The sequence below is a fragment of the Narcine bancroftii genome, chromosome 4, assembly GCF_036971445.1.
Source record: "Narcine bancroftii isolate sNarBan1 chromosome 4, sNarBan1.hap1, whole genome shotgun sequence".
Classification (NCBI taxonomy): domain Eukaryota; kingdom Metazoa; phylum Chordata; class Chondrichthyes; order Torpediniformes; family Narcinidae; genus Narcine; species Narcine bancroftii.
Genome location: NC_091472.1, coordinates 228187803 through 228203951, shown reverse-complemented (window position 1 = coordinate 228203951; position 16149 = coordinate 228187803). Strand labels below are relative to the sequence as shown.

At 35.6% G+C, this 16149-nt stretch overlaps 1 protein-coding gene across 3 annotated transcripts in view; it reads right to left on the bottom strand.

Annotated features, from left to right (window-relative positions):
- Positions 1-16149, bottom strand: part of ube2g2 (ubiquitin-conjugating enzyme E2G 2 (UBC7 homolog, yeast)) — a 60473-nt gene that overhangs the window by 18986 nt on the left and 25338 nt on the right. Inside the window, exons 1-3 of one of the 3 annotated variants that reach the window (XM_069934246.1) lie at positions 13482-13581; positions 10495-10530; positions 10150-10195 (exon numbers count right to left, since the gene is read on the bottom strand). In XM_069934246.1, the coding sequence (XP_069790347.1) occupies positions 10150-10195; positions 10495-10530; positions 13482-13521 (122 nt within the window). In that variant the 5' untranslated portion in view covers positions 13522-13581. Of the gene's footprint in view, positions 1-9544; positions 9697-10149; positions 10196-10494; positions 10531-13481; positions 13582-16149 lie in introns of those variants that run through there. The other 2 variants (XM_069934247.1, XM_069934245.1) reach the window with 2 other exon arrangements.

Genomic DNA, 16149 nt, shown 5'->3' with positions numbered 1-16149 from the left:
GAGGCAAACAAACAGCGAGGTCATAGAACATGTACAGATTAAAGGGAAGAAGGTATTTGCGGTCTTAAAGTGAATAAAGTTGGATAAATTCCTAGGGCTTGACAAGGTAATCCCTTGAGGAAGGCTAGTGCAGAAATTGCAGGGGCCCTGGCAGATACATTTAAAGTGTCCTTAACCACAGGTGAGGTGCCAGAGGATTAGATGGTAGCTTGTATTGTCCTATTTTTTTTATATAAAAGGTCCAAATATAACCCAGGTAATTGTAGGCCAGTGTGCGTGAGATCAGTAGTTGGCAAGTTATTGGAAGGTATTCTACAAGTATTTGGATACCCAGGGACTGATTAGGAATAGTCAGCATGGCAGGTCGGATTTAACCAATCTTAGTTTTTCAAGGAGATTACCAGGAAAGTTGATGAAGGAAAGGCTGTGGATGTTATCTACATGGACTTTAGTAAGACCTTTGACAAGGTCCCACATGGGAGGCTAGTCAGGAAAGTTCAGTGGCTCAGTATTCATGGTGAGGTATTAACTAGATTTGACATTAACTATACAGGAGAAGCCACAGGGTGGTAGTGAATGAATACCTCTCCGAATGCAGGCCTGTGACTAGAGATGTGCGTTAAGGATCTGTGCTGGATCCTCCATAATGTTTGGGACAAAGACCTTTTTTCCTTTAATTACAAATTTAAAATTGGAGCTCAGAGGTAATCAAACAATTCACATGTAATTATAAGTGCACATTCCATAATTTATTCAAGGTTATTTATATACATTTTGGTTTGACCATATAGAAATTACAGCACTTTTTACAGCCATTCAGTAACATACGTCAGAGTTTCGTTCTGACAAACATTCGGATCTCAAAATGGGCGCAAATCAGACGCATGTTAGCTTGGCATGTAATATCCATGCTATCAGTTCCCACATTGATCCCACTGCCCTGTGCCTTCCTGACAGTCTGCTATGTCCCCACAGTGATCTCAGTTCCCCGTGCTCTCCCAACATCCCGCAATCAGTACCCACACGAACCCACTGCCCCACGCTTTCCCGACAGCCTGCTATCAGTCCACATACTTATCCCATTGCCCCGCGCTCTCCTGACAGCCCACTATCAGTCCCCACACTGATCCCACTGACCCATGCTCTCCCGACAGTCCACTCCACCTGTACAGCATTCTTTTTAATTATGAGAACTGAGAGAGATGCTATGACGTACAGAATGCTGGATATCGTCTGAGTCACTATCGTACACACACAGCCATTAGCAATGGTGGATGTACGACCAAGCATTATTTTTATATTTAAATTTTTTTTTTAAGTTATACAGTATTTTTTTGGTCAAAGATTAAGTTTTGAGAGTACAGAGTATGTATGTACCTTTCAGGATCAAAGACAAGGTTAGAAGGTATAGGGAACCTTGGTTTTCAAGGGATATTGGTGATCTGGTTCAGAAGAGAGAGATGTGTTACAGGTATAGGCAGCATGGAGAAAATGAGGGACTTGAATATAAAAATGCAAGAAAAATCTCAAAGAAATCAGGAAGGCTAAAAGACACGAGGTTGCTTTAGCTACAGGTATATTAAGAGCGAAAGGGACAAAATTAGTCTCTTTGAAGATCAGAGTGGTTGGCTTTGTATGGAGCAAAAAGAGATGGGGGTGGGGGAGGGATCTTCAATTTTTTTTCCCCCCTCAGTATTCATTCAGGAAACAGAAAGTCATAGGAAGTAAGGAAAACAAGCAGTGATGTCATGGAGCCTATACAGATTAAAGAGGAGGAAATGCTTGCTGACTTAAAGATAAGGGTGGATAAATCTTCATGGCCTGAGAAGATACTCACTCAGACCTTGAGGGAAGCTAGTGTAGAAATCGCACAACCAGACATGTTTAAAATGTCCTTAGCCATGGGTGAGGTGCTGGAGGATCAGAGGGGAGTTCATGATGTTCCATTATTTAAAAAAGGCTCTAAAAATAACCCTGGAAATTATAGGCCAGTGAGCCTGACATCACTAGTAGGTAATTCATGGAAGATGTTCTAAGAGATCGGATATACAATTATTTGTATAGCCGGGGACTGATTAGAGATAGTCAACATGGCTTTACGCATGGTAGGTCAGGTGTAACTAATCTTAATAGCGTTTTCCCAGAACGTTACCAGGAAAATTGACAAAGGAAAGGCTGTGGATGTTGTCTACATGGACTTTTATAAGGCCTTTGACAAGGTCCTGCATGGGAGGTTAGTCAGGAAGGTTCAAATGCAAGATATTCATGCTGAAGTAGTGAACTGGATTTGACAATGGCTTGACAGAAGCCAGAGAGTAGTGATGGATGATTGCTTATCAGATTGGAGGCTTGTGACTAGAGGTGTGCCTCAGGGATTGGTACTGGGACCATTGTTGTTTGTAATCTATATCCATGATCTGGATGATAATATGGTAAATTGGATGAGCAAGCTTGCAGATGACACTAAGACAGTTGGTGTTGTGGACAGCGAAGGTGGTTTTCAAAGGTTGCAGAGGGATCTGGACCAGCTGGTAAAGTGTGTGGAAAAATGGCAGATAGAATATAATGGAAACAAGTGTGAAGTGTTGCATTTTGAAAGGACAAATCAAGAAAGGACATACATGGTAAATGGTAGGGTACTGAGGGGTGAGGTAGAACAGAGGGATGTGGGAATACAGATACATAATTCCCTAAAAATGGTGTCACATGTGGATAGAGTTGTAAATAAAGCTTTTGGCATATTGGCCTTCATAAATCAAAGTATTGAGTACAGGAATTGGGATATCATGTTAAAGTTGTAGAAGAAATTGGTGAGGCCGCTTTTGGAGTATTGCAGTTTTGGTCACCTAACTGCAGGAAGGATATCAATAGAGTAAAGAGAAGACTTACTAGGATGTTGCCTGGACTTCAGGGATGGAGTTACAGGGAAAGGAAAGGTCAAACAGGTGAGGACTTTATTCCCTGGAGCACAGAAGAATGAGGGGTGATTTGATAGAGGTGTTTAAAATTATGAGGGGGATAGAGTAAATGTAGTCAGGTTTTTTCCACTGAGGGTGGGTAAGATTCAAACAAGAGGACATCAGTTAAGGATGAAAGGAGAAAAGTTTAGGGGAAACACGGGGGAGAACTTCTTCACTTAGAGGGTGGTGGGAGTGTGGAACAAGGTTCCAGATGAAGTGGTAGATACGGGATCGATTTTAACATTTAAGGGAAATTTGGACAGGTACATGGATGGGAGAGATATGGAATGTCATGGACTGAGTGTAGGTCAGTGGGACTTGGCAAGAAAAAGTGGTTCAGCACAGACTAAAAGGGCTGTTTCTGTGCTATAATTGTTTTATAGATCTATTTTTGGAGAGTCATAAGTCACGTAGGTCGAAAGCAGGGGAGAGGCTATATACATAGTCTCCCCATTTCATAGCACCATATGTTTGGGACATTGGGCTTCACAGGTGTTTGTGAGTACTCATTATGTTTAATTGTTTTATTGGTGCAGTTATAAGAGAGCTACGTTTGCCTCTAAGCTTTTGATCATCTTTGGAGTCTGTAGTTGTCATTATTCTACACGAGGACCAGAGATGTGCCAATGTACATCATAGAAGCCTGACTTTCATTGGAATAATTCTGGTCCTCATGTAGAATAATGGCAACTACAGACTCTAAAAATTATCAAAAGCTTAGAAGCGAGCCTAGCTCTCTTATACCTGTATTAATGAAGCAATTAAAAAACATACCTTTGTACTCAAAAATACCTGTGAAGCCAAATATGCCAAACATTATGGTTCTGTGAAATAAGGGGACTATGTATAAAAAGTGTTGTAATTTCTACATGGTCAAACCAAAATGCATACAAATACCCTTGAATAAAATCAGGAATGTGCACTTTAATTATATGCAAATTGTTTGATTACAATTTTAAAACTGTGGAGCACAGAAGCAAATAAAGGAAAAACTTGTCTTTGTCCTAAAAATTATGGAAGGCATTGTACAAAAGAGTATTTATTTATTTGTTTGTTTGCATGGATGAAATCCATGTCATGCATACATATTGTTTGTCTGTATGCGTCCCATGTCTGGTTGTGTGTCTGCATGTTTTGCACCGAAGACCGGAGAACACGGTTTTGTCAAGGTGTACTTGTACAATCAGATGAAAACAAACTTTTAAAAAAAGAGCTTTTGGCACATTGGCCTTCATAAATCAAAGTATTGAGTATAGGAGTTGAGATGTTATGGAGAAATTGTATAAGACATTGGTGAGGCTAAATTTGGAGTATCGTGTGCAGTTTTGGTCACCAAACTAAAGGAAAGACATCAATAAGATTGAAAGAGTGCAGATAAGATTTACTTGGATATTGCCCGGACTTCAGGAACTGCGTTACAGGGAAAGGTTAAACAAGTTAGCATTTGATTACTGAGAGCATACAGGAATGAAGGGAGATTTGGTAGAGTTATACAAAATTATGATGGGTATAAACAGAGTAATGCAAGTAGGCCTTTTCCACTCAGGTTAGGTGAGATACAAACCAAAGAACATGGGTTAAGGGTGAAAGCGGAAAGGTTTATGGGGAACATCAGGAGGAATTTCTTCACACAGAGAGTGGTGAAATGAGCTGCCAGCTGAAGTGGTGAATGCAGGTTCAATTTTGACATTAAAGAAAAATTTGGACAGGTACATGGATGGAAGGGGTATGGAGGGCTATGGACTGGGTGTAGGTCAGTGGGTCTAGGCAGAATAATAGTTCAGAACAGACTAGAAGGGTCGAAGGGATTGTTTTCTGTGCTGTAATGTTCTATTTACCTGCTCCAAATGTCGTTTAAATATTTTTTTAAACTTTAATTATTCATTCAAAAAACAAATATATGACATATGCAGCAATTAAACATAAACGTTTTTTATATATATATATATATATATAAAAAAAAGAAAAGAACCACCCCTCCCCTTCAGCCAACTCTCCTAAGGAGAGCCATAAAGAAAAAAGAAAGAATATTAAAGAAAAAGTTAAATATACATATTAAAATCTAATCAATATAAATTGAAATGTAAATATTCTGAGTATAACAACCACTTATTAATAAAAATTTATAATTATCACACAAAACATACGTATTTTTTCCATTATTAAACAATATTTCATCTCATTATGCCATCTATTAATATCAATCATATTTGTATCTTTCCACATACTAGCAATACATTTTTTCGCTACGGAACAAGCTAAATATACAAAAGCAAGCTGAAACTTATCTAATCCCAAACCTTTCAGAGGTTGCAAACTACCCAATAAAAATACTGTTGGATCTAAAACTATTTTAATCTTATACAGGTATTCTAAAAAAGATTGAATTTTCTTCCAAAAAGATTGTATATGTATATATAACCAAACAGCATGAAAAAAAGTTCCAACCGTATCACCACATCTAAAACACAAATCTGATTCGTGAAAACCATACTTTTTTAATTTTTCAGGTGTCAAATATAATTGATGTAAAAAATTGTAATTAATCATTGCATAACATGCATTTATCAACCTCGTTACACTATCATAACAGATATCTAACCAATCATCTTCAGAAAAAATAAAACCAATATCCGCTTCCCATTTAATTTTAGATCTATCTCTTTTTATCCATACGATCCTGTAATATTTGATACATAGATGAAATATAACCCCTCTCTGGTACCTTCATAAGAAATGTCTCATATTTAGTCATTTAGGTAAAATCATATCTCTACCAAACATACATTTTACCAAAGATCGAATTTGGTAATAAAGAAATCTTATCAATACCAAAATCTTCCCTCATCTGATTAAAAGATAAAAACTTACCTCTTTAAAACAATCTCCCAAATTTTTCACACCTTTAAATCTCCAATACAATAAACTTTGATTATGTATTGAAAAAGAAATAAGTTGATTATTATACAACGGAGTCAAAGCCGATAATTTACTCCTAGAGCCTGTCATTTTATTTTTCTTTATCCATAACTTCATTAAATGTTTTAGTATAGGCACATTATATTGTTGTAACAAATTTATATTCCATCTAAACAAAAACTGATGTGTTTCAAATTCAGAAATACTTGCCATCTCAATTTTAAACCAACTAGGAGACCGTACCAAATCCATCAATGAACTAATAAATTTAAGTTGGGCTGCTTCATAATAATTTTGAAAATGTAGTAAATGTAGTCCCCCAACTCATATTTCCAAGTTAATTTATTCAAAGCTACTCTCGAAAATTTACCTCTCCATAAAAACTCCCTAACCATTTTATTCAAATCTCGAAAAAAATTTTATCAAGTAAATACGGAATAGATTGAAACAAATATTGTATACGCGGAAAGATATTCATCTTAATTGTATTTATCCTACCAATTAAATTAATATGTAAATCTTTCCATTTAATCAAATCAGTTTTAATTTTTTTTATTAATGGAGCATAATTTAATTTATATAAAGATTGATAATTAACATTCAAAATTATACCCAAATATTTAATTCAATCAGTCCACTTCAAATTAATAATATTCTTATAAACTGAATAATCTCCTTCACTTACTGGTAATATTTCACTTTTTTCCCCAATTAACTATATCCAGAAAGACATCCATATTGTATTAAACATTCCTTCAAGTGCAAAAGTGACTTAGCTGGGTTTATTAAATACACCAATACATCATCAGCAAATAAATTAATTTTATACTCCTCATCTAAAACTTTCATACCTTGTATCTGTATATTTTGTCTTATCAGCTGTGCTAAAGGTTCAATCACTAACGCAAACAAAGCTGGTGATAAAGGACAACCTTGACGAGTTGATCGAGTTAACTTGAAGGATTCCGAAATCAAACCATTCGTCAATACTCTAGCTATAGGTTTACTATATAGAGCCCTAATCCAACCAATAAAAGGACCAAACTTAAATTGCTCCAAAACTTTAAACAAAAAATTCCATTCAACTCTATCAAATGCTTTTTTTGCATCTAAGGATATCACCATCGGGTGATCCGAAGATTGTCGAAATCTATTAATCAAACTAATCGCGTGTAAAATGTTATCTGAAGCATATCTATTCTTTATAAAACCTGTTTGATCAATATGAATCAACTTGGGTAAAAATTTAGCCAATCTATTCGCTTAATATTTTAGCTATTATTTTATAATGTACATTTAACAACGAAATTGGTCTATATGAAGATACTTTCAAAGGATCTCTATCTTTTTTAGGAATTACTGTAATTAAAGCACTAGAACAAGACTCAGGTAATTCATAATGTTCTCCAACTTGATGTAATACATCCCCAAACACTGTAGAGAAATCATCATTAAAAAAAATCTTTTAAATATTGTAATTGTATTCACCTCTTCCACTTATGTGGCAACTCATTTAATTGATGCACCACCCTGTGTGGAAAAAATTACCCCTCAGGACCTTTTAAATCTTTCCCCTACTCACAAACATAATTTGTAATAAGTTCATAAAAACAACAATGCAATCATGGCCAAATATCCCAATTTAATAATGTTAATTGAGGAACGATTAATTTTGGATTTGATTGACAATTGAAATAAGGGGAACTGCCTGTAATTTTCTTTGAAATTAATGTTTAAAGTCTAATTTGTAATCTTTACAGGATGTGGGAGCCGATTCAATTCTTTTTTCTTAAAATACAGCGATTCAATCTTGTTCCATGGCTTCTCTCTGCAGCAATCATTTTTATATCAGCAAGTACATACACAAGTAGTTTAAGCTTTTCCAAGCTCATGCCACTCGTGACAAGAGTGGGTTGTGAACGATCCCAGCTTGTCTGTGCCGATCAACGTTCCTTCTTGCTTGAATCCCACTTGCCTGCATTCAACCTATACCCATCCAATCCCCTCCCATCTATGCAATTATCTAAGTTTTTGTTTCAAAGGAAACTAATATATTTTCCTCCACCACTTTGTCTGGCGGCTCGTTCTATATCTCACCACCCTTCACGTTCCTTCCAAATCCCACCCCCTTTGCCTTGTAGTTATAACCTCTTAGATTTTCTAAGAGACGGACTTTCACTATTCAACCCATCAATGGCCCTGATGATTTTGTAGACTGCAAAAAAATCTCTCCTCAACTTCGAACGCTCCAAGGAAAATAGACCAGTCTCTCACTAGAAATCAACTTCCTTAATTCTGCCAACAACCTCGTAAACCTTTTCTGTACCCTTTTCAACTTTGTAACAACTTTCCAATACCTCAGCAACCAAAACTGAACAAGTGTGGCCTCACCAACATTCTGTATAAATTCAGCATGATGTCCCAATACTTTTATTTAATGCTCATCCTATGAAGGAAAGCATCCCAAACACCTTCTTCGCTACACTGACCATCTATGCTGCCATCTTTAAAAATCTATGTACCTGCTCCATAACACTCATTAATAGAGCAAGTCCTGCCCTGGTGTGATTTACCTTGCACTCCAAGCTGAACTGGATCCGACATTCATTAACCCAGTTCCTCATTTGGTCTAGGTCCCATTGCAAGTCCACATAACCTTCTTCACCGTCTACCGTAGCACATAATTTTGTCTGATTAGTAAACTTACTCAACTTGCCACAAACATCTTTGTCCAAATCATTAAGGGTCCAAACCAGCAAGGGTCCCAGTCCCAAATCCTGAGACACACGCCTGATCACAGCCCTCCAGTCTGAAAAACTGCCTCTACTCCCTGACTCATATGACTAAGCCAGCTTTTTTAGCCAGTTGATTAATTGGCCTCCTATCCTGTATGTCCTCCCTTCCATGGCAACTTATCATGAAGGACTTTATCCAACGCTCAACTAAATTCTAATAAATAATATGAAGTGCCTTACCTTTGTCCACCTTGCTCAAAAATAATTTATTTCACTCAAGAGATAATTTCCCATGCACAAATGATGCAGGCTCTCCCTAATTTTCCCCTGCCATGTAGATTCTATCTCTCAGAATTTGCTAAAGCAGTTTCCCTGATGTCAGTGGTAATCTATTCCTGTTTTTCCAGTTATAACGCATTGCATCTGTTATAATATAGTAAGAAATTGCAACTCTAACATCAATTATTTTTAAGTTAAAGTCATTGTTTGATCATCAGCTTAAAATGTTCAGTTTCCCTCTCCCCAAATGCTGTCTGTCATTTCCAGTATCATTGAAAAATTCCTTCAATTAATTAACAATATTTAAATCACTCTTAAAGCACCATTGTGAATTCATTTTAGATAAATTGTGGGATGTTTAACCCTGATCCACGAGGAGGAGATGAAGATGTAATTTTTTTTTTTCCTAGCATACATCAAGAGAGCTATTCATTCTAGATTGCAATCCAAGATATCTCATCCATGCACTAAATATGAAATTGATTCATTAGATTTGTTGTCTATCAGCCATCAAGTAAACCTCACAATTAAAAACACAATGCTGGAGAAACTCAGCTGATCAAACTGTATTTTAAGTAGCAAAGATACATAACCAACATTTCGGGCTTGAGCCCTTCATCAAGGTATGGACAAAATTTTTAAAAACCTCACAATTATGCTGGCAGCATGCTTAGCGAAGCGGTTAGCACAGCACTATTACAGCGCCAGTGACCCGGCTTGAATCCATTGCTGTCTGTAAGGAGTTTGTATGTTCTCCCAGTGTCTGCATGGGTTTCCTCTAGGTGCTCCGGTTTCCTCCCACCCTTCAAAAACATACAGGGGTTGTAGGTTAATTGGTGTATTTGGGGGGGGCACAGGCTCGAGGGCCAGAAAGGCCTGTCGCCGTGCTGCACATCTAAATTTTAAAAAAATAATAATTTTTAAACAAAAAATAATACATTAATCACCAGATAGATCCATGTACGCTCATGAACACTATTGAAGGTAAATGTCCAGCGTCATGAATTATACACAACAAGAAACTGGAGATCATCATATTAATTTTAGCTTCTGATAGCTTCATTTGTGGTCGGAGAGGTGAATGTTATGTCCAACAGTTGCTTTGTACGGATGTCTACTTGTCCCAAAAGCGTATCATAGGAGCTCTATGCATCCCATCAAGGTGCTCCGTAAAGCACCAACGGACATCCACAAAATGGGTTAGGTTAGTTTGAACAATGCAGAGATGGGGTGAAACTATAAACTTTTAACCTTACATGATTAAAGCCTCCCATTCAAAGAAGTTCTCCTCACTGATTGGACCTGTGAACCATGGAAAAATAGAAAATTTAAATATTGCACTTTTCAAGTACTATGATATGCAAAATAATTTTTAAAAATTTGTTATAATAATACCAAAAAAATTAAATTGAAGGGGAAGATACGTAATTTAAAAAAATACTGCTTCAGGATGGATATTAGAATTGAGTCAAAGGACCAATAGTAGAAATGCATAAATCACAGCTACACATGGTATACATTTTTCGCGAGAGCAAATTGATTTACAGACGGACAAAAGGAAGAGGGAGTTGTTGGAAGTTGTATAATGTTGCATTACTTACCTGCAACAATTCCTTCTGGTGGATTTAGTGTTAATTCTGCAAAGGAACATAAATAGGTTACATTAGGAATCATTGCGCCATCAAAGCTTATTATGACATACTTCAGACTTTGGCAGATGCTGGGAGAGGGGTGGAAGAAAGGGTATAAAGAGAAACCAGTAATCAGGTAACCATGGTATGGCCAGCAGTGACTCGATGACAATATACTGCCTGCCACTGGCAATTCCTTCACTTTACTTGGGAAGGGTGGAATATTTCATTTATATGACATTGTTGCTTCACTCACATTTTGTTGACAAGAGTCTGCAAAGTTGGAATCCAGAGCAAACAAAAAACAAACAGCTGGAGGAACATAGCAGGTCAGGCAGCAGTGCAGATACAGGATCTGTTGACTATTTCTTTCCCTCCACAGATGCTCCCCGACCTGCTGAGTTTTTCCAACTGTTCAGTGTTTTTTTTTTACTCCAGATCTCCAGCATCTGCTCCACAAATGGCCTGATTGTTACACAAGTTAATTGTGCAATCATTCTGTGTTATTTTCCCAGTAATTTTTTTTTAAATTTTGTGAACTTTGTTCAGAGGGATGTCTACCAGTGAGGCTTCCTGCTGCGCTTCAAGAATACTTTCATGTGTCTATCTGATACTGTTGGGTCCCATTTATTTAACTTTTGGGGCGTGGTGTATAGCCTGTGTAACCAATTATATTGTATCATGCGTAACCTCATGTTTATTGTATTTCTCATAGTTCCGGAGCATAGCTTTTTCCATGTTTCATTCTTTATCTTTATGTTTAGATCTTGTTCCCATTTTTCTTTGGGTTTACAGCTTGTTTCCTCATTCTCTTTCTCTTGCAGTTTGATGTATATGTTTGTTATAAATCTTTTAATTATCATTCTGTCTGTAATCACATATTCAAAATTGCTTCCTTCTGGTAACCTCAGCCTGCTTCCCAATTTGTCCTTCAAGTAGGTTTTCAGTTGGTGGTATGCAAACATTGTACCGTGAGTTATACCATATTTGTCCTTCATTTGTTCAAAAGATAATAATTTATTTCCTGAAAAACAATTTTCTATTCTTTTGATCCCTCTTCTCTCCCATTCTCTAAAGGAAAGGTTATCTATTGTGAAAGGGATAAGTTGATTTTACGTCAATATTAATTTTGGTAGTTGATAATTTGTTTTATTCCTTTCTACGTGAATCTTCTTCCAAATGTTGAGCAGATGGTGCAGTACTGGTGAATTCCTATGTTGCACCAGCTTTTCATCCCACTTGTATAGTATATGTTCAGGTACCTTCTGCCCTATTTTATCTAGTTCTAATCTGGTCCAATCTGGTTTTTCCCTTGTTTGATAATAACAGTACATGCAATTTTGGCATGTGAGAAAGTGGAAAAGTTTTGGGAAGATCTAAACCAGGTATTAAATAAAATCACGAAAAGCAACATACCAAAAAATCCAGAGATCTTTCTTCTAAGTAATATAAAAAGTAAAGAACTTGGACTCGATTTGGATGGAGCACAAAAAAGATTTATTATGATAGCCTTAGCTGTAGCAAAAAAATGTATTATGTCAACCTGGAAATTAGAAGATAGCCTGAGAATACATCAATGGTACATAGAAATGAATAAATGTATTCCATTGGAAAAAATAACATATTATTTAAGAAATAACATCACAGTATTCGAACAAATTTGGGAACCGTACATGGAACACAACAGAGAAGTCCTACCGCGGACCTCCACCACCTAAAATGACAGAAGGAGAAGAAGATGAAATGAACTGACCCAGTATGTAAAAGTATGACACAAATTTCTTGTTTATTTTCATGTGTGATGACATTGTTTAATGGGTTTAATGTATCATATATGTTGAATGTTGCGTGGGTGGGGAGGGGGGTGAAGGAGAGAGGGAAGGGAGGGGGGAAAAGGGGAGAAAATGACACTGTGTATATTCAAGAGGGAAATGTTTGTGTGTATTTTGGTCAATATGGTTCATAGTGTGAAAAATTAAAAATTTTTAAAAAAGAATACTTTCATGTGTTATGCTCTTTATGAAATATAATGTTTATTGTCAAGTACTATATAGAGGCACTGAAAATTTTGTTTACTTCCTGAGGGTGTGAAAGGAGCTAGGGATTGATTTGAACTGTAAAATCACTCCATTAGCAACCACAAAAAATGCAAGAGTTGCCAAACAGAACTTAAGCTTCAGGTCACCTTGGCAGGATTTTAACTTTTCTTCAAACTTGAAACATTAACAATGCTTTTCTTTCCATTAATGCTACCTGCCCTGTTGAACAGTTCCAGCACTTGGTTCTTATTTCGGTTTGCAATTATCTGCAATGTTTTGCTTTTCAAAAAGAGGCCAGATTGTTAGACTCATTCTCACTGGAGGGAGTCATGGCCTACCACTTTGGTGGCACAAGCACGTGCAAAATTTGAAAGGCATGAACAACCTCGTCTGTCAGATTTATGATGGAAATGATTATTGTGCAATCATTAGTGAATGTTTCCAGCACAGATCACATGGCGTCAAGTCAATGAACAGGCAGCTGGACCCTGAAGAGCTCCTGGAGCTGGGATGACAAAGAACAAAGAACATCCATCATCTTTTATGCAAGGTACAACTCCAATCTTTTCCTCCAGCACAAATTCAGGTGTCGCAAACCGTCTGGCAAAACTCTGCATGAAGTCCCTTGGTTCAGCTTGACCTGCTAAATTCCTAGAACCCGTAATCTGCTGACTAATCCTTTGTCAGGTTCGACGTGGGTCAAGATCAATAAGATCATCAATTTGAATGAGCAGTAATGACTCAGGGGCAGGGTGGTGGGGAAAGTGAGTTATATTCTGGTTGAGCAGTTGTGTTAACTTGAATATTTTAATTAGAGTGGCTTTAGGTTTTTTTTAATAGTTTAATGGCTTTGACTGGCCTCCATTTTAAAATGTTTGAAATCCAGTTTGAATATTGTCACAGTTGACTTTTGCTTACCGTATAGTTTTGTCAGATTTAAGTTCCAGAGAGTGCCCATTTTCTGGCAGGCTGTCTGTACAGCAAACAAATCTGAGCTTTTCACTACATCTCTGCATACCTGACAAAGTATTCAAAGAAAAGATAAACAGTATTCTTCTGCAACAAAGTTTTACCATCTGAATTTCATCAGGGAATCGGCATTGGAAAGAGATTCTTCGCCATTTTAGAAGAGAATTTGATACACACGATAAACAGAAAAAATTATGCTGGGCCTTGGGGAAAGGTGCAGGGAAGTTCTCCCACCCCCACTGGCACCACACACAATGGAGTGAAGAACTTACATCTGCATCACATGCCTGATTCTACAACTCAATAAAAGCAACAACAACTGACAGACATGACAATACAGCTTAGTTAAAAATCAGACAAGCTCTCGTGAAAACAACTTAGACGAGAAATGCAATCAGGTTGTGCAAGGAATGAAATACTTGTAAGGCATTACAATTTTTTTTTAAATTAAAAAGGACTGAAACTAATCAGTGCAGCAATGGCTTGTCATTTTAAAACTGGAGGATATATTCAGATTTATTGTACACATACACAAGATTCTTTTTACTGCAGGCAAGGCAGAATTACCATTTATTGGTAGTGTAAAGAAAAACTGTACACAGCGTATACATGTAAGTAAATAAACTATAAACAGAATGAATGTAAAACTGCAATATAGAGAAACAAAATCAATAAAGTGCACAGGATTCCTTAAATTTTCACATATGCATTAAAATTGTACATAATTGTCTTGTTCAAAATACTAATAATTAATACACAAGGATTTGAACCGCCTTTCCTCCCCTCCCTCCCCCTATAGAATTCAGCCCCAAAGAAAAAAAGGAAAGAAAGAAGAAAACATCTGGATATTATTGAATAAAAATAAAGATTTATAAAGCATATCTTGATTTTAAAGAATCAGAAGACTTCGGTTGGGTGATTACAACCTAATTCCTGGTTCACAAATCTTCACATTTATTCAGTAAATTATATTTAATCTTTTCAAGTGGTATACAACTATGTATTTCAGCATGCCATCTATCCATCCCCAAATAAACATCAGATTTCCACATTACTGCTGTGCATTTCCTAGCCACTACTAGGGCAATCTTTATAATTTTTTTTAAATTCAATTCCAATTATGTATCAAATATACTCCCAAGTAGAAAAATACTTGAATCATGTGGAAACTTGACTTTTGTAACTTATTCTAAAAATAAACCCAGTTCTATCCAAAAAGATATTAATTTTGGATATATCCAGGTAGAATGTAACAAAGTACCTACATCCTGATTACATCTAAAACATTTATCTGAAAATTTTGAATTTAATCCATTTAATTTCTGAAGAGTAAAGTATAACTGATGTAAAAAATTATATTTTACCATCCTATAACATTTATCGTATCGGTTATACTGTCTCAACAAAGTTCTAGCCAAGTTTTCTCCTGAATATTTATATTTAAATCTATCTCCCATCTTTGACTTGACTTATGAACTCCTTGTTTGTACATATCTTTTTGTAAAGTTTTATATGTAATTGAAATAAACTTTTTAATAGACGTTTCTGTAATTAAATTTTCCAAATAACTTTGTTCAGGAAATAACAGAACTGGCCCTAATTTTTCCCTTAAATATGCTTTAATTGATAATAAGAGAATTTTTTGTATTCCATATTTGTTTTCAATTGTTGAATTGTCATTAAAGTTGTACCCTGAAAACTAAATAGGAAAAAATTGATTACTTATTATAAAAGGCATAAGTTTATTTGAGTTAATATCATTCTTGATATTGATAATTTCTCATTCCCATTTCTAAATGTATTTTTACTCCATTTTTTTTTTAAAATGTTTTAACGAAGAAGTATCTCCACTTAACAACTTATCGTTCCATTTATATATATAAAATGTTCTGAAATTTCTTCTCCTATTTTGTTCATTTCTATCTGAATTCATGCTGGTTTCTCTCCCTCTTCAAAGAAGGTAAAGAAAAATCTCAGTTGCACTGCCCTATAATAATTTTTAAAATTTAATTTATATAGATTATGTACATTTTATCCATTTTAATACCTAAATATTTAATTGCATCTGTTTACAATTTAAACTAACTTTAATTCATACAGTGTGTATAATTTGCTGTAACCATAGGCATTATTTCACTCTTGTCACAATTTATTTTATAACCAGATTCTACACCATGTTCCTTTAATCTTAAATAAAGTTTATGTAATGATCTTTCTGGTTCAAATATATTATAACAGCATCTGCAAACAAACTGATCTTATGTTCTTTTCTATCCATTCTAAAATGTTTTATATCATTATCAGATCTAATCAATTCTGTCCAAAGTTCTATTGCTAAAATAAATAATGAAGGTGACAAAGGACATCCTGAAAAAAGATTCTGATATTTGCCCATTTGTTATCACTTTTGCTTTAGGTCCATTATATAAAGCTTTAATCCAATTAATAAACGCAGGTGCTATCCTAAAAATTTCTAATACTTTAAATTTTAAAAATCCCATTCTAACCTATCAAATGCTTTGTTCAGCATCTAAAGAAACTGCTATACTTGGTTCTTCTCTTATCTGTGCCAAATGTATCATACTCATTAATCTTGTCACATTATCTACTGATTTTT